The sequence below is a fragment of the Haliotis cracherodii genome, unplaced genomic scaffold, assembly GCF_022045235.1.
Source record: "Haliotis cracherodii isolate W230 unplaced genomic scaffold, xgHalCrac1.p SCAF_8, whole genome shotgun sequence".
NCBI classification, from domain to species: domain Eukaryota; kingdom Metazoa; phylum Mollusca; class Gastropoda; order Lepetellida; family Haliotidae; genus Haliotis; species Haliotis cracherodii.
In genome coordinates, this window is record NW_027266341.1 from 45,071,659 (window position 1) to 45,096,345 (window position 24,687).

Sequence of the window (24,687 nt, forward strand, 5' to 3'; positions counted from 1 at the left end):
CGTTGCTTTATGATTTTGTGTAAAGATAGAAATATGTGAATTATGCAATAACGGTGGTCAGTGGGTGGGCATCCAATGACCACTCGAAGCTACGGACGCGAGTTAGATGTACACACTGGCTCGATAGACAAGCTGTGGGGGCACTGGCCAGTGGTGCAAGGTAACAATGCTTATCGATGCAATAATGAATACATCAAACGTCCATCACTTATCTCACAGAACAACAGTGGAGGCATAACATATTCATCTTTGGTATGAAATTGGTCAAGTGTCTGAAAAAACTATATGTGATAAGGTAAGCTGTGTGTAGTGATTGAGTCTTTTTTGTAAAATCTGAATACAATTAAATTAATGTTAATGTGTCAGAGATATCAGTTATTTGCCACATTAAGCCACGTATTCACAGAGAACGGGTAAGTGTATGTCATTTACATACATACATACATACATACATACATACATACATACCACACATACATATACATGCACCTATACATACACATATATATGTCCAACATTAGGACATGGATATATATATATATATATATATATATATATATATATTTCACAGCGAACTGTCAAACATCATGTCTGTGTGTGACAGGGTGACAGAAGGGATCTCGGAGAGGTGTATAAACTCGGACGGCATGAACAGAGCAGAGACAGGGGAACTCTGGGAAGCCATGGAGCTCACCACACAGGCCAACTCACAGGTAGAGTCACATTTCTTATGTCAAGAGATTATACCATAGGGCGCCAATATTCCTTTGACTCCTCTGCAGCTAACACATATCAACATATTTCACTAATCTACTGTACAACAACAGTGCAAGTTTGTTAATGGAAGTTTCGTAGCAACGTATTCTGGTGTGTTCGTGACACACTGGTGGAGCGACAGGGACATATAGCTAGACTGAACATAACGTGTCGTGGGCACGGATGGCCCAGCCGTCTGTGGTTCCGCTGTGTAGAGTCCCTTAGGTGTATCAGAACCTAGTGTCGCTAGATTATATTTGTGGGTTGTCAGCTTCCAATGTGACATGTGGTGGTGGTTTCTCAGCTTCACATGTGACATGTGGTGGGTGGTTTGTCAGCTACACATGTGACATGTGGAGGGGTGGTTTGTCAGCTTCCAGTGTGACATATGGTGGGTGGTTTGTCAGCTTCCAATGTGACATGTGGTGGGTGGTTTGTCAGCTTCACATGTGACATGTGGTAGTGGGTTTGTCAGCTTCACATGTGACATGTGGTGGTGGGTTTGTCAGCTTCAAGTGTGACATGTGGTGGGTGGGTTTGTCAGCTTCACATGTGACATGTGGTGGTGGGTTTGTCAGCTTCACATGTGACATGTGGTGGTGGGTTTGTCAGCTTCACATGTGACATGTGGTGGTGGGTTTGTCAGCTTCACATGTGACATGTGGTGGTGGGTTTGTCAGCTTCACATGTGACATGTGGTGGTGGGTTTGTCAGCTACACATGTGACATGTGGTAGTTGGTTTGTCAGCTTCCAATGTGACATGTGGTAGTGGGTTTGTCAGCTTCACATGTGACATGTGGTAGTTGGTTTGTCAGCTTCACGTGTGACATGTGGTGGGTGGTTTGTCAGCTTCAAGTGTGACATGTGGTGGTGGGTTTGTCAGCTTCACATGTGACATGTGGTGGGTGGGTTTGTCAGCTTCAAGTGTGACATGTGGTAGTTGGTTTGTCAGCTTCACGTGTGACATGTGGTGGTGGGTTTGTCAGCTTCACATGTGACATGTGGTGGGTGGTTTGTCAGCTTCAAGTGTGACATGTGGTGGTGGGTTTGTCAGCTTCAAGTGTGACATGTGGTGGGTGGGTTTGTCGGCTTCACATGTGACATGTGGTAGTTGGTTTGTCAGCTTCACGTGTGACATGTGGTGGTGGGTTTGTCAGCTTCACATGTGACATGTGGTGGGTGGTTTGTCAGCTTCAAGTGTGACATGTGGTGGTGGGTTTGTCAGCTTCACATGTGACATGTGGTGGGTGGGTTTGTCAGCTTCACATGTGACATGTGGTGGTGGGTTTCACCAAAGAGATCTGAGCCTGCATCATCTGAGACTTTCCTTCCACAGTTAGCTGACACGCCGTCTCGAACGGTAACAACGTTAAGATGTTCAACCAGATTACTATTTGTTTTCAGTTTGAATAAGTACATTTGTGGCATTTTCCTTGAATCCAAGCTATATTTTTTAGTTAAATATTACAAAATGCGTGGAATACCCAAAGATTCATACAAGTGAAGATATATGCATCTTATATCGTGGATACATTTAGCAGCACAGCAAATTATATTTCAGACATCAACAATGTGTGTGAAGGCATTCGCCCATATGCAATAAAATACAAAGCCCTTTCCATATTCATTAAAAAAACTCTGTTAAATACAGAGTCGATTGTACGATTCCGAATATATCATGAGCATGTGTTTATGAACAACTATCAAAAAGTGATGATACCAAGTACCTGCGAAAAGGTGAGCCACCACCTGAGGCACCCGTCACAAACACATGCAGAGGCAAGAAAAACAATGTCAAAAATACAATGTAAACAAATTACATGGATTTTACGTCATGGTTTTGTGAATGCATTATGAACATAATATTGCAGAGGTCTTGATTAATCATTCTGAGTTGTACAGAATAAACTTTGGAATGTATTAACAGTTGGAATTTTTCATTATAATTCTGGTAAATAAACTTTACGTAAGTCAATATAATGTTAACGGATCAATACGAAATGATATTCATCTTCACTACATATATTGCAAACAGGACACATACGTAAACATGATTTAATATATTGTTTCCTCCCCTTGTTCTATCGTGAAGGTAAAACATTACATGTTAATTAAAAAAAAACATCGCTTATTTGTTTGCCATTGTAAATACTCAAGTATATTTCAGGTTCAAACAAGGTTTTATATTCTATATACCTGACATATCTGGTGCTAATGTTGAGTGTTGACATCCAGTTTGGATGTATTCCATCTATAAGAGACGTTTTTGATACCCTAATAAAAGCGATATTGAACCCAACAAACTGGTTAAACCATACAAATTCGAAACCATGCGGGAATAAAATGTTACGAACAGATTCCACCCAAGTGTTATGACCAATGTTGTCGAAATTCATCCTTCGTGCATTCTGGTTAATTTTGTAATACGGACCTGAGCATTGACAAAACGCGGGTAGCGACAATATTCACCGGAGACAATGGCATTTGGCGTTTGTTTTGTTTTTTTCACCTTTAAAACACTTTCACATGCCAAAAGATGAATTCGTTCTTATTGTTCAGACTGCTGGTAACCCCATTCTTCTGAACCATATAAAGGTATTGGTAATATCTGTGTTTAAAATATATTAAAATAGTTTTGGTTCTACCATTCCAGTCTTTTTTTTAATTTATATTTATTTCCATTAAAGTCCGTTTTTCCGAGATTTACTAGATCAACAATGCAGTTTGTCGTCTTGAAAGTAGAAGAAAATGTTACACCCAAGTACTAATACCTGTTAACTTTTGACAGTGGGGTGTCTTTGTATGTCCATTTCTCCCTGGAAAACAACAGCATGGTTAATCCCCATGTATCTGGATAAAAACAAGAATATTAACCTGGGTCTGTAAACCCACAATAGATTCTGAGTCAAGGATGACGTCATCTGCAAATGACATAAACAAAATTTCCAAAATATCAGAATATAATTGTATGTCATGTTTCCCATTTTATGTATAACTTGTACTAGCTCTTCTATGAAAAGCGAAAATAACAAAGGGCTAAGTATTCAGCCTTGGCTTACTATGAAATCCTAGATGGGACATTGTCGTATTGTCGTACTGTTGCATTGTTACCCTTACAAAAACAAGCAAAGGGTGTTTTATTTTACCAAAGGGCCACAAAGCGACAACGCGACATTTTTCAAGCTCAAAATATTTTGCGTTGTCTCATTGTCCCCCCATCCAAAATGTATAAAAAGGTGTTAGAGTTCGCGACAACGCGACATATTGATAATATTGCATTGTCGCATTGTCGCGTTGTCGCAGTTTCGATTAACGGTGCTCATATGTAGAAAGTGAATTAATCTACGCATGCGCCGAAACGGTTATACTCCTTTTCAAACTCCAGTGGTCTTTCGTTAGCTCCAATGGTTCTAAAACCAAAGTAGCAATGGCAATGTGTGTTGGTTTTCTGAAAATTAAAACAAATCTTTCATCGTTGCTTTAGTTCATATATCGTTATGTTCTGTGTCGGTTGTCATAAGCCATACGAGTTTTCACAGCAAGAAACAAACGCTTTTCATTTCTATTTAACTTAATTCCGGTCTCCGACATCATTTCAAATCGATGAGGGCGGTTGGCCCTGTCGAGTGGCTGTTACCCTTCTAGCACATTACAGGCGGCTTGGGTTTCACTGAAGTATGTAAACCACATATATTGTGACTGATAGTGTTAGAATGACGGGGCACTGTCGATATAACCCTAAGTACCCTCTCAAATCTGGCAGGATTAGTAGAAAATTCAGTGATATAAATAATTTCATTGGATTAATCAAAAAGGACAGGATCAGGTTTGTTGGCCTGGATACGTCTGAGGCTGTATACGGGCCTATTCCAAAGAATTTTGCATTTGTCATTTTCCATGACGCCCTCTACATATTCTGGGTCGTAACATGGATGGACCTCTGCGTCAAAACCACAATCATTGCGAAGCAGTAACAAAATGATCGAGCCACTCCATCATGTCGCTTAAAATACGGTGTTTGTCCCAAATAATCTACATTTCGTATTTACATTTTGATACAAATGTATTCATAGCTTTCGGCCATGGGAGCTGTGCCAATTTACACTTGTATAAAACCACATCATTGTTACGTCTGATATGTATAAAACCACATCGTAGTTACACAGAGCATAATTATTTTAGCCCCTGCATGTGTTACAGGTCGTTAATACTGACGTCTCCAGCGCTGTGGTGATCGCCATGGAGACAATAGCGGGGAGCAAGGCTGTCGAGAAGGACGTGTTACCTGGCAACGAGAATATACCTATTGATGACGGTGATGATGACGTCAGTGACGTCGAGGACGAAGAGAGAGCTAGCTGTTGTTCCAGGAAGATCTTGTCTTTCCGGTCATGCCTGCGGTCCTCTGTGCCAACATGTTTTCGAGACAGATGTGAAGCTGTTATAAAGTTATCATTGCTGGTTCTGTATGTGATATATTTTGTCTTTTCCATGGTGTTGACGTTTGGTGATGAGGGCTCCATTAGACTCCTGGCCTGCACCGTGTTTGGCGCTGCCATACTCGCCAGTAAAGTTGTGAGAAGAAACATCATCCCTCGACTAGACTGGACAGATAGAAAGTGGACATTCCGAGAGAAACTGCTGATCGCTAAGGCCAGGAGAATTGCAAGATGGTTAGTGGTCTTAGAGATAAGGTTGCAATGTATTTTTGTATGATCTAACAGATCTAATATTAGCAAATGTAGAGACAAGTTGTTATGTCTCGACTATATGGAGTGTAAGTACTGAATACTCCCTCTTTTGTTATCTCAGTTCTTCCTTATTTATTTCCAATTGGCAAAGAATATTAAAATCTGCAATTGATAATGAACGTACCATTGACAATCATACGTAATGACACTGTCTAAGGGTTCCCAAAATGATAATGTTCAATCACGTTTAGTGGTTTGAGTAGGAACAGAGTTAAAGTCGGTGTTCATTTCTGGCATTGCTTCTGATAACCTTCCACGACTGGGGTCGTCTTTACGGCTCTCCGTGCCACGTTTTATCTTTGCTGCCCATCATATTACGGTGGCATAGGAAGGGGCATCCTTCCCCATCGTTGCACTCATATCTTCATGGGCGGCTTTTTTCTGCAAGAGCTTGATCAATGCACAATCCTCGAAGTTGTCCAGTTTTTGTGTATATACCTCCATGGCGTCATGTAATCTCCACATATTGCGGCATTGCGCATGTCTCTCAATGTGAGTCTGAGACGTTATCAATCATCCCTCGTAGCTGTTAACTTGTACTTCAGTTTCTCTATACGTCCACAGCAGTTAACTTGAACATCAGTTTCTCTATACGTCCACAGCAGTTAACTTGTACATCAGTTTCTCTATACGTCCACAGCTGTTAACTTGTACTTCAGTTTCTCTATACGTCCACAGCAGTTAACTTGTACTTCAGTTTCTCTATACGTCCACAGCAGTTAACTTGTACATCAGTTTCTCTATACGTCCACAGCTGTTAGCTTGTACTTCAGTTTCTCTATACGTCCACAGCTGTTAACTTGTACTTCAGTTTCTCTATACGTCCACAGCAGTTATCTTGTACATCAGTTTCTCTATACGTCCACAGCAGTTATCTTGTACATCAGTTTCTCTATACGTCCAAAGCAGTTAACTTGTACTTCAGTTTCTCTATACGTCCACAGCAGTTAACTTGTACTTCAGTTTCTCTATACGTCCACAGCAGTTAACTTGTACCTCAGTTTCTCTATACGTCAACAGTAGTTATCTTGTACTTCAGTTTCTCTATACGTCCACAGCAGTTATCTTGTACTTCAGTTTCTCTATACGTCAACAGCAGTTAACTTGTACTTCAGTTTCTGTAAACGTCCACAGCAGTTAACTTGTACTTCAGTTTCTGTATACGTCCACAGCAGTTAACTTGTACTTCAGTTTCTCTATACGTCCACAGCTGTTAACATGTACTTCAGTTTCTCTATACGTCCACAGCAGTTAACTTGTACTTCAGTTTCTCTATACGTCAACAGCAGTTATCTTGTACTTCAGTTTCTCTATACGTCCACAGCAGTTATCTTGTACTTCAGTTTCTCTATACGTCCGGGGCGGTCGGGTAGCCTAGTGGTTAAAGCGTTCGCTCGTCACGCCGAAGACCCGGGTTCGATTCCCGACATGGGTACAATGTGTGAAGCCCATTTCTGGTGTCTGGAATATTGCTTAAAGCGGCGTAAAACCATACTCACTCACTCACTCTCTATACGTCTACAGCAGTTAACTTGTACTTCAGTTTCTGTAAACGTCCACAGCAGTTAACTTGTACTTCAGTTTCTGTATACGTCCACAGCAGTTAACTTGTACTTTAGTTTCTGTATACGTCCACAGCAGTTAACTTGTACTTCAGTTTCTGTAAACGTCCACAGCAGTTAACTTGTACATTAGTTTCTGTATACGTCTACAGCAGTTGACTTGTACTTCAGTTTTTCTATACGTCCACAGCAGTTAACTTGTACTTCAATTTCTGTATACGTCCACAGCCCTGAACTTTAATATCAGTTTCTCTATACGCAAACAGCTGTTAATTGCTCAATTTCCCTATACGTTGATAACTATATAAGAATTGAATTTCTATTTGCAAAAATGTACATTCAGGTTTTCATATTCGTACCTAACTGTTACCTAACTGTCACGTTTTCTTATACGTATATTTCCACTCACCTGTCAATATGTTTTAACCACCTGCCTGTGCATATGCAATTATAAGTTTGTTTCAATGCACATGTGCCTGTCTTTCATTTCAACTCACCCAGGCCTCAACTCACCCATACCCACGCCTTAACTCACCTATACCCACGCCTCAACTCACCTATACCCACGCCTCAACTCACCTATACATATGTGTCAACTCGCCTATACCCATGCCTTAACTCACCTAAACCCACGCCTCAACTCACGTACCCACGCCTCAACTCACCTATACCCACACAACTCACCTAAAACCACGCCTCAACTCACATACCCACGCCTCAACTCACCTATACCCACACAACTCACCTATACCCACGCCTCAACTCACCTATACCCATGCCTCAACTCACCAATACCCATGCCTTAGTCACCTATACCCACGCCTCAACTCACCTATACCCACGCCTCAACTCACCTATACCCACGCCTCAACTCACCTATACCCATGCCTCAACTCGCCTATACCCACGCCTAAACTCATCTATACCCACGCTTCAACTCACCTATACCCACGCTTCAACTCACCTATACCCATGCTTCAACTCGCCTATACATATGTGTCAACCTACCCGTACCAGGTTTCAGCGCGCCTGTGCCATGAATCAACTCACCTATACTTTTGTGTTAACTCACCTCTACCTATGCTTCAACTTACATATGTCTCACCTATGTTCATGTTTCAAATCACCTAAACTTATGTTGCAGGCTGATGTATATAGCTACCACTGCGTTTATCGTGGTGTTTCTGGTGCTAGACGTGGGCATGAAACAACCCCGCAACCTCGTGTCTTTAGGGGGCCTGGCTTTCTTCATTGCGGTTGCATTCCTGTTCTCCAATCGGCCAGCTAAGGTACATTAACTTAAACCTAGCCAAGTGCATAATGTCATTTGTTACAGGACAACTTAAGTGCGTGGTGCCTCAGCGCTAGTTGTGTTACAGGACAACACAAGTGCGTGGTGCTTCGGTAATGGTTGTATTGCATGAGAGCTCAAGTGCGTGGTGCCTCAGCGCTAGTTGTGTTACAGGACAACACAAGTGCGTGGTGCTTCGGTAATGGTTGTATTACATGAGAGCTCAAGTGCGTGGTGCCTCAGCGCTAGTTGTGTTACAGGACAACACAAGTGCGTGGTGCTTCCGTAATGGTTGTGTTACAGGACAACTCAAGTGCATGGTGCCTCAGTAATGGTTGTATTACAAGACAACTTAAGTGCGTGGTGCCTCAATAGTAGTTGTGTTACAGGACAACTCAAGTGCGTGGTGCCACAGTGATGTTTCTGTTACAGGTCAGCGGAAGTGCATAGTGCCTTAGTTGTGGTTGTGTTTCAGGACAATTGAAGTGCATGGTGCCTCAATAGTGTTTGTGTTACAGGTCAACTGGCACACGGTGTTCTGGTCGGTTGCTCTGCAGTTTCTCTTGGCCCTGTTCATCCTCCGTACAGAGGTCGGGTCTGGTTCTGTTTTGTGGATGACAGATAGAGTCGACAGTCTGCTGAAGAATTCCAGGAAAGGTTCAGTGTTTATGTTCGGGAAGAGCTACACGGATCACAATCTTATATTCGGGGTAGGAGTTACATGTGCTTGCATATAAAATAACTTAACCGTTAGGCGTCCATTGTTTAAGCAATTGCAAGTTCACCACAACTGTTGATACCAGAACGTGTGTGATAAGAACATAGTAGATATTGTTTGTTAAAATCAATATTCAACATACACTTCACATGGTTGTAATATTGTTTTAGAATAACTATTCCAGAGTAGACAATGAAGGCTTTTCCTGACTGTCATTGTCAAGAAATATTTCTGTCAGATATGATGAACGGCACCCGAAACGATCTTACAATTACGATATAATGACGATGATGTGTATGAAAAACAGTGATTGAACTTACAAATCCATCTCCTTATTTCTCTTGTAACCACGTCCGAGGTCAAGTAGCGTCAGCCCGGGGAGCGGAAGATCGGTGGTTTGATCCACGTCATACCAAAATGTGTTAAAAGATCGTTATTGTGCCTTGCACTTAGCATTCAGGGTCTGAAACAGGGAATGGGCAGCTCGCAGTCAGTAAAACAATAACTTGCGACATGGTTACCCAGTGGGCTACTACTATAAAGCTGGCACACACAGAAACACACACTCACGCAGACGCGTTCACGCGCACACACACACACACACACACACGCACACACGCACGCACGCACGCACGCACGCGCACACACACAAATACACACACACACAAACACACGCACATACATTCACTATGTACAGTATAAGTGCAATAATCTTGAACGCGACACTCAACCCCATCACCTCGCATCATTTTTCTTCTCTTGCAGGCAATGCCTCGCATGTTCTTCATTAACGCGCTGGTGGCTGTCATGTTCTATATCGGAGCGATACAGTGGTTTGTCAACATCGTTGGTCGTTTCCTCAGATGGTCACTGGAAATCACCGACCGGGAGTCCCTCTGCGTGGCCACCAACATACTTATTGATTTCGTAAGTGCCACAAAGAGAGCTGTCATCACTGTATCTTGTATGCGTCACTGACTCACACATGTCATCACTGTGCCCTGTATGTTTCACTCACTCACACATGTCATCACTGTACCCTGTATGTTTCACTGACTCACACATGACATCACTGTACCCTGTATGTTTTACTGACTCACACATGTCATCACGGTGCCCTGTATGTTTCACTCACTCACACATGTCATCACTGTGCCCTGTATGTTTCACTGACTCACACATGTCATCACTGTACCCTGTATGTTTTACTGACTCACACATGTCATCACTGTGCCCTGTATGTTTCACTCACTCACACATGTCATCACTGTGCCCTGTATGTTTCACTCACTCACACATGTCATCACTGTACCCTGTATGTTTTACTGACTCACACATGTCATCACTGTGCCCTGTATGTTTCACTCACTCACACATGTCATCACTGTACCCTGTATGTTTCACTCACTCACACATGTCATCACTGTACCCTGTATGTTTCACTCACTCACACATGTCATCGCTGTACCCTGTATGTTTCACTCAATCAGGCCTGTCATGACTGTACTATGAATGTTTTACTCACTCAGGCTTGTCATCACTGTACTCTGTATGTTTCACTCACTCATGCTTCTCATCACTGTACCCCTGTGTTTCACTCATTCACGCATGTCATCACTGTACCCTGTATGTTTCACTCATTCACGCATGTATTTGTCACTGTGGGTTTCAGCCGACCACTGGGCTGGCTATGAAGCCCTACATGGAACTGATGTCGAAGTCAGAGCTCTTCACTGTGCTGGTAGCTGGGCAGGCCTCCGTGTCGGGATCTTTCATTGGAGTCGTCTCATCTTTCGGGGTAGCGTAGATTTATAGCAGATCAAATGTGTGTGCGTGCGTGTGTGCGTGCGTGCGTGCGTGCGTGCGTGCCTGTGTGTGTGTGTATGTGTGTGTGAGCGCACCGGTTGACTTTATAGTAGATCACTGTCAGCGCACTGGTGTACTCTATAGTAGATCACTACAAGTGTGGGTGTCAGCTCACTGGTGGACTCTATAGTAGATCACTGTCAACTCACTGGTGGACTCTATAGTAGATCACTACAAGTGTGGGTGTCAGCTCACTGGTGGACTCTATAGTAGATCACTGCAAGTGTGGGTGTCAGCTCACTGGTGGACTCTATAGTAGATCACTACAAGTGTGGGTGTCAGCTCACTGGTGGACTCTATAGTAGATCACTACAAGTGCGGCTGTCAGGTCACTGATGAACTCAACAGCAGATCACTGTCTCACTGATTGACCCGATAGTAGACCACAGACAGCTCACTGTTGGACTGTATATCACTACAAGTGCAGCTGTCAGGTCAGTGGTGGCCTCTATAGTAGATCGCTGTCAACTACTGGTGGACTCAATAGTAGATCATTTGGAGCTCACTGGTGTACCCTATAGTACATGACTGTCAGGTCACTGGTGGAATCGATAGTAGGTCACTGTCAGTTCACTGATGAACTCAACAGTAGATCACTGTCAGCTCACTGATGGACACGATAGCAGATCACTGTCAGCTCACTGATGAACTCAACAGTAGATCACTGTCAGCTCACTGATGGACTCGATAGCAGATCACTGTCACCTCACTGATGGACTCTAAAGTAGATGCCTGTCAGCTACTGATGGACTCTATAGTAGATCACTGTCAACTACTGGTGGATTCTATAGTAGATCACTGGCAGGTACTGATGGACCCTATAGTAGATCACTGTCAGCTACTGATGGACTCTATAGTAGATCACTGTCAGCTACTGGTGGACTCTATAGAAGATCACTGTCAGCTACTGGTGGACTCTATAGTAGATCACTGTCAGCTACTGGTGGACTCTATAGAAGATCACTGTCAGCTACTGGTGGACTCTATATAGTTAATCACTGTCAGCTACTGGTGGACTCTATAGTAGATCACTGTCAGCTACTGGTGGACTCTATAGTAGATCACTGTCAACTCACTGGTGGACTCTATAGTAGATCACTACAAGTGTGGGTGTCAGCTCACTGGTGGACTCTATAGTGGATCACTGTCAACTCACTGGTGGACTCTATAGTAGATCACTGCAAGTGTGGGTGTCAGCTCACTGGTGGACTCTATAGTAGATCACTACAAGTGTGGGTGTCAGCTCACTGGTGGACTCTATAGTAGATCACTACAAGTGTGGGTGTCAGCTCACTGGTGGACTCTATATTAGATCACTACAAGTGTGGGTGTCAGCTCACTGGTGGACTCTATATTAGATCACCACAAGTGTGTGTGTCAGCTCACTGGTGGACTCTATAGTAGATCACTACAAGTGCGGCTGTCAGGTCACTGATGAACTCAACAGCAGATCACTGTCTCACTGATTGACCCGATAGTAGACCACAGACAGCTCACTGTTGGACTGTATATCACTACAAGTGCAGCTGTCAGGTCAATGGTGGCCTCTATAGTAGATCGCTGTCAACTACTGGTGGACTCAATAGTAGATCATTTGGAGCTCACTGGTGTACCCTATAGTACATGACTGTCAGGTCACTGGTGGAATCGATAGTAGGTCACTGTCAGTTCACTGATGAACTCAACAGTAGATCACTGTCAGCTCACTGATGGACACGATAGCAGATCACTGTCAGCTCACTGATGAACTCAACAGTAGATCACTGTCAGCTCACTGATGGACTCGATAGCAGATCACTGTCACCTCACTGATGGACTCTAAAGTAGATGCCTGTCAGCTACTGATGGACTCTATAGTAGATCACTGTCAACTACTGGTGGATTCTATAGTAGATCACTGGCAGGTACTGATGGACCCTATAGTAGATCACTGTCAGCTACTGATGGACTCTATAGTAGATCACTGTCAGCTACTGGTGGACTCTATAGAAGATCACTGTCAGCTACTGGTGAACTCTATATAGTAAATCACTGTCAGCTACTGGTGGACTCTATAGTAGATCACTGTCAGCTACTGGTGGACTCTATAGAAGATCACTGTCAGCTACTGGTGGACTCTATATAGTTAATCACTGTCAGCTACTGGTGGACTCTATAGTAGATCACTGTCAGCTACTGGTGGACTCTATAGTAGATCACTGTCAGCTACTGGTGGACTCTATAGTAGATCACTGTCAGCTACTGGTGGACTCAACAGCAGATCATTGGCAGCTCACTGGTGGTCTCTATAGTACATCACTGTCAGCTCACTGATTAATCCCACACCGTCAGCACATTGGTGGACATAGGAGATCACTACAAGTGCGGCTGTCAGCTAACTGCTGGACTCTATAGTAGATCACTGTCAGCTACTGGTGGACTCTATAGTAGATCACTGTCAGCTACTGGTGGACTCTATAGTAGATCACTACAAGTGCGGCTGTCAAGTCACTGGTGGACTCTATAGTACATCACTGGCAGCTCACTGGTTAACTCCACACCGTCAGCACATTGGTGGACTCTATAGTAGATCACTACAAGTGCGGCTGTCAGCTCACTGGTGGACTCTATAGTAGATCATTGGCAGCTCACTGGTGGACTCTATAGCAGATCACTGTCCGCGCACTGATGAACTCAACAGTAGACCACAGTCAGCTTACTGGTGGACTCCATAGTAGATCACTACAAGTGCAGCTGTCAGCTACTGGTGGACTCAATAGTAGATCATTGGCAGCTCACTGGTGGACTTTATAGTACATCACTGTCAGCTCACTGATTAACTCCACACCGTCAGCACATTGGTGGACTCTATAGTAGATCACTACAAGTGCAGCTGTCAGCTACTGGTGGACTCAATAGTAGATCATTGGCAGCTCACTGGTGGACTTTATAGTACATCACTGTCAGCTCACTGATTAACTCCACACCGTCAGCACATTGGTGGACTCTATAGTAGATCACTACAAGTGCAGCTGTCAGCTACTGGTGGACTCAATAGTAGATCATTGGCAGCTCACCGGTGGACTTTATAGTACATCACTGTCAGCTCACTGATTAACTCCACACCGTCTGCAAAATTGGTGGACTCTATAGAAGATCACTACAAGTGCGGCTGTCAGCTCACTGATGGACTCTATAGTAGATCACTGTCGCCTCACTGATGGATTCGATAGTAGATCACTGTCAGCTCACTGGTGGACTCGATAGTAGATCACCGTCAGCTCACTGGTGGACTCAATAGTAGATCACCGTCAGATCACTGATGGACTCTACAGTAGATCACTGTCAGCTCATTTTTGGAATTAAAGTAGATCACGGTAAGCTCACTTGTGGGCTCTATAGTAGATCATTGTCAGGTCAGTGGCGGACTCTATAGTAGATCACTGTCAGCTACTGGTGGACTCTATAGAAGATCACTGTCAGCTACTGGTGGACTCTATATAGTTAATCACTGTCAGCTACTGGTGGACTCTATAGTAGATCACTGTCAGCTACTGGTGGACTCTATAGTAGATCACTGTCAGCTACTGGTGGACTCTATAGTAGATCACTGTCAGCTACTGGTGGACTCAACAGCAGATCATTGGCAGCTCACTGGTGGTCTCTATAGTACATCACTGTCAGCTCACTGATTAATCCCACACCGTCAGCACATTGGTGGACATAGGAGATCACTACAAGTGCGGCTGTCAGCTAACTGCTGGACTCTATAGTAGATCACTGTCAGCTACTGGTGGACTCTATAGTAGATCACTGTCAGCTACTGGTGGACTCTATAGTAGATCACTACAAGTGCGGCTGTCAAGTCACTGGTGGACTCTATAGTACATCACTGGCAGCTCACTGGTTAACTCCACACCGTCAGCACATTGGTGGACTCTATAGTAGATCACTACAAGTGCGGCTGTCAGCTCACTGGTGGACTCTATAGTAGATCATTGGCAGCTCACTGGTGGACTCTATAGCAGATCACTGTCCGCGCACTGATGAACTCAACAGTAGACCACAGTCAGCTTACTGGTGGACTCTATAGTAGATCACTACAAGTGCAGCTGTCAGCTACTGGTGGACTCAATAGTAGATCATTGGCAGCTCACTGGTGGACTTTATAGTACATCACTGTCAGCTCACTGATTAACTCCACACCGTCAGCACATTGGTGGACTCTATAGTAGATCACTACAAGTGCAGCTGTCAGCTACTGGTGGACTCAATAGTAGATCATTGGCAGCTCACTGGTGGACTTTATAGTACATCACTGTCAGCTCACTGATTAACTCCACACCGTCAGCACATTGGTGGACTCTATAGTAGATCACTACAAGTGCAGCTGTCAGCTACTGGTGGACTCAATAGTAGATCATTGGCAGCTCACCGGTGGACTTTATAGTACATCACTGTCAGCTCACTGATTAACTCCACACCGTCTGCAAAATTGGTGGACTCTATAGAAGATCACTACAAGTGCGGCTGTCAGCTCACTGATGGACTCTATAGTAGATCACTGTCGCCTCACTGATGGATTCGATAGTAGATCACTGTCAGCTCACTGGTGGACTCGATAGTAGATCACCGTCAGCTCACTGGTGGACTCAATAGTAGATCACCGTCAGCTCACTGATGGACTCTACAGTAGATCACTGTCAGCTCATTTTTGGAATTAAAGTAGATCACGGTAAGCTCACTTGTGGGCTCTATAGTAGATCATTGTCAGGTCAGTGGCGGACTCTATAGTAGATCACTGTCGGCTCACTCTAGTCGATGAAAACAGTGTCTGTCCAGTGCATGTGTCCTCTAAGTGTGAGAAGGATATATCGTGTGTTCCCAGATATCTGTGTCGTACCTGATCCCGGCGTGTGTGATGTCTGCACCCGCCTCCATTGCCATCTCTAAGTTGCTGTACCCAGAGTCCCGTGCCGTTAGCAACAGAAACACATACGACGTGGGAAATAAAAAGTGAGGACGTGTAACTATATGTATTACTCCTACATGTACGTGAAGAAATCACCCAGTTAAAAACAATACACGTTCGTTTATTAAACTGTGTTAAATAACGTCACGTGCGGAAGAAAACTATTTTTTGTGAACAGCTGACCTATCGAATGCCCGCATCGGTAGCACTGTGCAAAATGACCACAACTCCTACTCTGGCAATTCTAATGTTCACCAAAACTCCAGAGATACATCGACACAGTCTGCATGTAGCTCAAAACTCGCTGAAGTAATAACATTCTTTATTTGAATTTGCGAACAATCGCGTTTGCATCACACAGAGAGTATACGGACTTTCCCATTCCTTATTGTAGTAAATCAAGTATCGAGGCATTATAAGGTTCTGATCATCACTAATAGACAAAACATTCATCGCCTCGTCTACAAACGTCCATGTTGCAAATAAAAGTTGTCCCCCTTAAACCGCGTCGACAGTTGTTAGAAATGTCGTCTTTGTTGTCAGACGAAAGAATACCGTGTCATGAACATATTTTGATCGGTCTTATAAACTGCTTAGGATGCAACCATACAAACTGAAATGACAATGTCCCGGGTTCCCCCGCATACCGCAAATAGAGTTTCATATGATAAAGTTTGATTTCACTGTTAAATGCAGACGTTTTTAACGTGTTGATGCTTGTGGTTAAACATTATATTGTGCATGTATAAACCGCACTTATCTAGATACTAGTATGTGCTCAATGCAGTGTATTTGTTCCCCGACCAGAGAATCCATATACATTCCAGTTATCATCATCAACTCCTTACAGGCACTAGATGGTCTTCACATCCACCTCACATATCGGGGGCCCATTCCCTGCTGGGTGAACAGAGACATAATTGAACTAAGTCACTTGCCCAGGGTTTGCCCACTCGTGTTTCGGGTGTGTGAACATATTCATCTTCCATCTATCATAAGTGGGTTCTTCACCGTAAAGACATGTAAACATTGTTGGTCCATGCGCTGAATAACAACCTGGTCACTAGCGGGACATGATGTCAGCACCTGGCGCTGTACATCGCTTGCCCATTCCATTAAGTCCTTATGAATATGGTTCTAGAGTCTCCATTAAATCTTTATGAATATGGTTCTAGGATCTACGTCTTAACTTTTCTGATAACCATTCACGGAGAAACCTGTGTACTTTATTGTGAGCTATGAATGTTAAATTCAAGCGCCACCCTTCTATACAGCGACGTCTTATTTTTAAACGTTAAATTAAGATGTTTAAGTGAGTAAGAAGAAATAAACCACTACATTCGTCCCCGTTTAATTCCGTTTATCTAATTCCGCTCGTTAGATGCGTTTTTGATATACACTCTTTTTTAATAAAAACGATTCTAACGGGGACTGGGGAAACTGGAGGAAAACAGGAATCCATGTTAAGCGCGATTGCCAGGCGTATTGGCTCCTTTAGACAGGTGTCGCAGGGTGTAACAGGTATACAGCTACACATAAATCCAATGTTTGCTTGTCCCTAATGGTCACACGTATCAAATATCTGTCCGAAGAATCGAAGAACTACAATAGGGTTTCGGGTGGTACCTGGCTAAATGTGTGACACGAACTGGATCGTGTTCATGATAAGATATATTTAGCCAATCAATAACACTGAATATTTGCATTGTGAAATTAACAACATTGGAATGAGTGTTACCTCTTGAATAATAGTTATTTTGTTCTTGAATGAGTGTTTAACCTCGATCCTAAAGTTGTATAACCACACATGTTACATTCTCTGCGGTGATGTCATCTATACTCTACCCTACGTGGAAGGGCCATATCATAGTAGAGTGTCTTCATCAAGAATAATAATGTCAATACGATTTTGATACAATGCTGAAGAGTTGCGTGTATCGCCGTGGGTTTCATTCGGGACACTTTCTTGTAAACCCTCGAAAGCAGATATGCAGTCCAACGATCGCTAGTTCATGTAGACAGTATTGTTTTACGGTGTAGGTTATTTAGGCTCACTGTGATTGTATATGTTCATGTGTTGGTATTTGCTAGATATACAAGCATATTCGAGGCAGCATCCATTGGGGCAACTTCCTCTCTTCACGTGTTTGGCAGCGTCGTCGTCAACCTATACGTCTTCTATGGCCTTCTCTCACTCATTAACTCCACACTTGGCTGGTTCGGCGACAGGGTGAACGTCAACGATCTAACATTTGAGGTTTGTCATCAAAAAACTTTATTAACAATAAAGCAATATTTATGTTTCGATTTATATCATCGTTATCTCAACATTATAACTGTTCACCAAAGTACCTGCGGGGTATATGAAGTATAATATCAATCTGAGTAACTTTGTTGTGAGAACAAAAGTAGGTATGTGCGACACTGAACAAGGTGTGCGGAGCCTACTCATGTTACGGGACAAAGAGGAGCATAATTATCCTACCAGCCTGAATTTGAGTGTGGAGGGAGAGGGGGGCGGTCATCCTACAGGACAGTGAGAGAGGGGGGGGGGGGGTATGCTACAGGACAGGGAGGGGAGTCATGCTATAGCAGGACAGAAGGAGGGAGAGGGGAGTCAAGTTACAGGACGATGGGGGATGAGAGTCATGCCACAGGATGATGGGGTGGGGTGGGGGAGTCATGCTACAGGATGGGGGGGGGGGGGCATGATACATGACGGGGTAGGAGAGTCATGCTACAGGACGGGGGGAGGAGAGGAGTCATGCTGCAGGACAGGAAGGGGAAGGAGACTCATGCTGTAGGACAGGGAGGGGGATGAGAGTCATACCACAGCATGATTGGGGGAGGGGAGTCATGCTGTAGGATGGGGGAGTCATGATACAAGACGGGGTGTGAGAGTCATGCTACAGGACAGTGAGGGGGGGGGTCATGCTACAGGACGGGGGTAGGAGAGTCATGCTGTAGGACAGGGAGGGGGAGGAGACTCATGCTGTAGGACAGGGAGGGGAGGAGAGTCATGCTGTAGGACAGGGAGGGGAGGAGAGTCATGCTGTAGGACAGGGAGGGAGAGGGAGTCATGCTGTAGGACAGGGAGGGGAGGAGAGTCATGCTGTAGGACAGGGAGGGGGAGGAGAGTCATGCTGTAGGACAGGGAGGGGAGGAGAGTCATGCTGCAGGACAGGGAGATGGGGGGAGAGTCATGCTGCAGGACAGGGAGGGGGAGGGAGTCATGCTGTAGGACAGGGAGGGGAGGAGAGTCATGCTGTAGGACAGGGAGGGGAGGAGAGTCATGCTGTAGGACAGGGAGGGGGAGGGAGTCATGCTGTAGGACAGGGAGGGGGGAGTCATGCTGCAGGGCAGGATGGGGGAGGAGAGTCATGCTGCAGGACAGGGAGGGGGAGGAGAGTCGTGCTGCAGGACAGGGAGGGGGAGGAGAGTCATGCTGTAGGACAGGGAGGGGGAGGAGGGTCATGCTGTAGGACAGGGAGGGGAGGAGAGTCATGCTGTAGGACAGGGAGGGGGAGGAGAGTCATGCTGTAGGACAGGGAGGGGGAGGAGGGTCATGCTGTAGGACAGGGAGGGGTAGGAGAGTCATGCTGAAGGACACGGGGGGGGTTAGGAGAGTCATGCTGCAGGACAGGGAGACAGGGGGAGAGTCATGCTGTAGGACAGGGAGGTGGAGGAGAGTCATGTTGTAGGACAGGGAGGGGGAGGGAGTCATGCTGCAGGACAGGGAGGAACAGGGAGTCATGCTACAGGACGGGGAGGGGACTCATGCTACAGGACAGGGAGGAGATTCATGCTACAGGACGGGGGGAGTCATGCTTCAGGACGGGGAGGGGACTCATGCCACAGGACGGGGGGAGTCATGCTACAGGACGGGGAGGGGACTCATGCTACAGGACGGGGAGGGGACTCATGCTACAGGACGGGGGGTGTCATGCTACAGGACGGGGGGGGGGGGGGGGGGTCATGCCAGAGGTCGGGGGGAGTCATGCCAGAGGTCGGGGAAGTCATGCTACAGGACGGGGAGGGGACTCATGCTACAGGACGGGGGAAGTCATGCTACGGGACGGGGTGTGAGAGTCATGCTGTAGGACAGAGTGGATTAGCGTCACAAATCGGTACGGGGAGGGGATGAGAGTCATTGGTACAAGGACAGAGACGGGTGGAGTGTCAGGCTACATGGAGGACGTGGGTGTGTTGCACCCATATGACATGCACCTGTCTTGACAGTACTGACAGGCAGACCAAGATCCACCGGCTGGAGCCAATGTTCTGTATAGGTCCAGACGCTATCATTAGTAACTTGTGTGAAACTGAAAAATCACAATCTGTTAGACGGATATACCTCAGGGGAGAAACCCAGTTGAGTTTGCACATGTTGAATCAAATATGACCTAGCATAGTCACCTTTTAAATATTAGGTAGAATGTATATGGCCACAGACAAATACCCTGCAGGAGAGCTGCAACACTACAGATGGTAACTCTCCCTTTCTCTCTTTCTCGTTGTACCCTTGGCGCCCTCTAACAAAGTGTGTATTTTCAGTTCCTGTGTTCGTACATTTTCCTGCCGCTGCCCGCCATCATGGGTGCCGACATTCAGGACTGTGGCAATATCGGCAAGCTGATTGGGTATAAGATTATGGGTTCTGCAGCACTGTCCTACATGCAGCTCTCGATGATGTCTGACAACAGAAAGGTGTTCCATGACTACATGGAAAGTACTAACGGAACAGGCACATATCGCTATATACGAGATGACCTGTACTTAGACGGTTGGAACAAAACCTTGCAATATGGTTATATCTCGGTACGTAAAAAACAATTGGAAACACTTCTTTTTTTTTTAATGCATGATTTTTTTCCTGATTTTTGATATTGTTTTGTTTAATTCAGCCAGTAAATCAACTGAAGATTTCACAAAGACACTTTTTGACTGTTTATACTTAGGAAACGATAAAACGTTTAAATACAATCAGAGAATATCGGATGTCTCAATAGAGTTTGTTTATTAATACTATTTCTAAAGATTATGAGTTGGGTTCAAATACTCTTAATAACAGATATTAAGAGAGTTCATTCATAAAGCAACAAAATTTGAAATCTTTATCTATCAGTTACCTGTTTCTATTGCAGGAGAAATCCGAGGCAATATCTACATACGCTTTGTGTGGCTTGTCTAACTTCGTATCCATTGGGATATCCCTGGCTGTTTTCTACACCATCGTTCCAACAAAGCAGAAATTCATTACCAAGAAAATAGTGTCATCAATGTTGTCAGCAAATGTGGCTTGCTTCATGACTGCATGTTTCGCAGGTGAGATTATCTCCGTGTAATCAAAACATCTTTAGTTGGTTGAACAATACGGCTAAAACATATAGTTTAGTTAAAAAGCGTATTTGAAACACATCTGGTTAAAAAAGGTAATCTAAAAGCATCCCTTTTGGTGGTTTAAGGAGGATTTTTGTTTGGAGAGAGAGCACCGGTTGGTTGGTGGAGAGGTTCAGAAGACATCTCTCTTTCTAAAACCATCACCGATTGTTTGGTGATGTAGGTATTTCTAAAGCCGTCAGTTGGTGGAAAGAGTGTATTTATTTTTTTTTAAATCATCAATCGAAGAGTGACTGAGTGAGTATGGTTTTACGCCCCTGATTCCACCAATATCACGGCGGTGGACACCACAAAATTGGCTTCACGCATTGTGGGGAATCGAACCCAGGTCTTCAGTGCGACGAGCGAACGCTTTAACCACTAGACTAATCCACCGCCCCTCATCACTCAGAATGAATTAATGGACTTATTCAAGGATTCGTAATATATATAGTCTTGTATATTTGTAGATTTTTCAAAAACCTTGTAAACTTTTCAAGCATTACTAGATTTGTCATGTGCCGAGTATCCAGTTTCAATGTTTTTCGAAATAAATAATCAATTTATTCAATCTACAATATGTTGTGGGCCGAAAACGCCCCAGATGGTACCAAAGGAGGGTTGCGACCGCCGATGACAACAAAGCTCTCAACTAGACTATCGTTGATCTGACCTCTGTGTCATCATCATATTCAGTAATGTTTCTTGTCAAGACAATAAACAGTTTCATGGCGTTAGTTAAGATTTGCAACATTGTCAGCTTTGTCAGCTGATTGTTTTGTTTCCCGTGCATCTGTGGATTTTCGCTGACATCCTGAAAACATTTCCCCTCCTATGTGAGCTGTGCCGATCTTCTATCATGGATAGCATGTCCTTCTGTACAAGACTTTGTTCTGTGTGTTGTAGATCTCTTGCACACGACTGTGTTCTGTGTGTTGTAGATCTCCTGTACACGACTGTGTTCTGTGTGTTGTAGATCAACTCCTATACAAGACTTTGTTCTGTGTGTTGTAGATCTCCTGTACCAGACTTTGTTCTGTGTGTTGTATATCTCCTGTACACGACTGTGTTCTGTGTTTTGTAGATCTCCTGTGCACGACTGTGTTCTGTGTGTTGTAGATCTCCTGTACACGACTGTGTTCTGTGTGTTGTAGATCTCCTGTACACGACTGTGTTCTGTGTTTTGTAGATCTCCTGTACACGACTGTGTTCTTTGTTTTGTAGATCTCCTGTACACGACTGTGTTCTGTGTGTTGTAGATCTCCTGTACACGACTGTGTTCTGTGTTTTGTAGATCTCCTGTACACGACTGTGTTCTGTGTGTTGTAGATATGTACAAGACTTTGTTCTGTGTGTTGTAGATATGTACATGACTTTGTTCTGTGTATTGTAGATATGTACATGACTGTGTTCTGTGTGTTGTAGATATGCACACGACTGTGTTCTGTGTGTTGTAGATATGTACATGACTGTGTTCTGTGTGTTGTATATCTCCTGTACACGACTGTGTTCTGTGTGTTGTAGATATGTACATGACTGTGTTCTCTGTGTTGTAGATATGCACACGACTGTGTTCTGTGTGTTGTAGATATGTACATGACTGTGTTTTGTGTGTTGTATATCTCCTGTACACGACTGTGTTCTGTGTGTTGTAGATATGTACATGACTGTGTTCTCTGTGTTGTAGATATGTACATGACTGTGTTCTGTGTGTTGTATATCTCCTGTACACGACTGTGTTCTGTGTGTTGTAGATATGCACATGACTGTGTTCTGTGTGTTGTAGATATGTACATGACTGTGTTCTGTGTGTTGTATATCTCCTGTACACGACTGTGTTCTGTGTGTTGTAGATATGCACATGACTTTGTTCTTTGTGTTGTAGATATGCACACGACTGTGTTCTGTGTGCTGTAGATATGTACACAACTGTGTTCTGTGTGTTGTAGATATGTACACAACTGTGTTCTGTGTGTTGTATATCTCCTGTACACGACTGTGTTCTGTGTGTTGTAGATCATCTCCTATACAAGACTTTGTTTTTTGTGTTGTAGATATGTACATGACTGTGTTCTGTGTGATGTAGATATGTACATGACTGTGTTCTGTGTGTTGTATATCTCCTGCACACGACTGTGTTCTGTGTGTTGTATATATGCACACGACTGTGTTCTGTGTGTTGTAGATATGTACATGACTGTGTTCTGTGTGTTGTAGATATGTACACGACTGTGTTCTGTGTGTTGTAGATATGCACACGACTGTGTTCTGTGTGCTGTAGATATGTACATGTCTGTGTTCTGTGTGTTGTAGATATGTACATGACTGTGTTCTGTGTGTTGTAGATATGCACACGACTGTGTTCTGTGTGCTGTAGATATGTACATGTCTGTGTTCTGTGTGTTGTAGATATGTACACGACTGTGCTATGTGTGTTGTAGATATGTACACGACTTTGTTCTGTGTGGTGTATATCTCCTGTACACGACTGTGTTCTGTGTGTTGTAGATCGACTCCTATACATGACTTTGTTCTGTGTGTTGTAGATATGCACACGACTGTGTTCTGTGTGTTGTAGATATGTACACGAATGTGTTCTGTGTGTTGTAGATCTCCTGTACACGACTGTGTTCTGTGTGTTGTAGATCTCCTGTACACGACTGTGTTCTGTGTGTTGTAGATCATCTCCTAAATAAGACTTTGTTCTGTGTGTTGTAGATATGCACACGACTGTGTTCTGTGTGTTGTAGATATGTACACGAATGTGTTCTGTGTGTTGTAGATCTCCTGTACACGACTGTGTTCTGTGTGTTGTATATCTCCTGTACACGACTGTGTTCTGTGTGTTGTAGATATGTACATGACTGTGTTCTCTGTGTTGTAGATATGCACACGACTGTGTTATGTGTGTTGTAGATATGTACACGAATGTGTTATGTGTGTTGTAGATCTCCTGTACACGACTGTGTTCTGTGTGTTGTAGATCATCTCCTAAATAAGACTTTGTTCTGTGTGTTGTAGATATGCACACGACTTTGTTCTGTGTGTTGTAGATATGTACACGACTGTGTTCTGTGTGTTGTAGATATGCACACGACTGTGTTCTGTGTGTTGTAAATATGTACACGACTGTGTTCTGTGTGTTGTAGGTCTCCTGTACTAGGAATACGCTGATATTGCTCTCTCTCTCTCTCTCTCTCTCTGGGATGGACAACCAACGCCCCGCAGCAAAGAACAGAGAACGGTTCACTTGTTATAACCAGTGCAATTCACATACTCCTTCATCTGCAGCACTGTATATGTACGGAGCTATTTTTTCATAAGATTTATTCATGCTCAGCTGCTTGTATATATCCATGCGTATCGGCAAAGCATAGAAATACAGTCCTCAATAGGCAGAACCGCAAGACAC

The 24,687-nt window shown here is 44.0% G+C and overlaps 1 protein-coding gene across 1 annotated transcript; it reads left to right on the plus strand.

The window, feature by feature from the left end:
• The first annotated feature begins 647 nt into the window (after positions 1 to 647).
• LOC139451134 (solute carrier family 28 member 3-like) lies at positions 648 to 24,463 on the plus strand. Its single transcript, XM_071232931.1, has 11 exons — positions 648 to 713; positions 4,958 to 5,430; positions 8,215 to 8,359; positions 8,880 to 9,071; positions 9,845 to 10,006; positions 10,752 to 10,877; positions 15,813 to 15,940; positions 17,988 to 18,153; positions 20,451 to 20,714; positions 21,041 to 21,221; positions 24,425 to 24,463. The coding sequence occupies exons 1-11, from the start codon at positions 648 to 650 to the stop codon at positions 24,436 to 24,438; spliced, it is 1,917 nt and encodes a 638-aa protein (XP_071089032.1). The 3' UTR covers positions 24,439 to 24,463.
• The last annotated feature ends 224 nt before the right edge of the window (positions 24,464 to 24,687 follow it).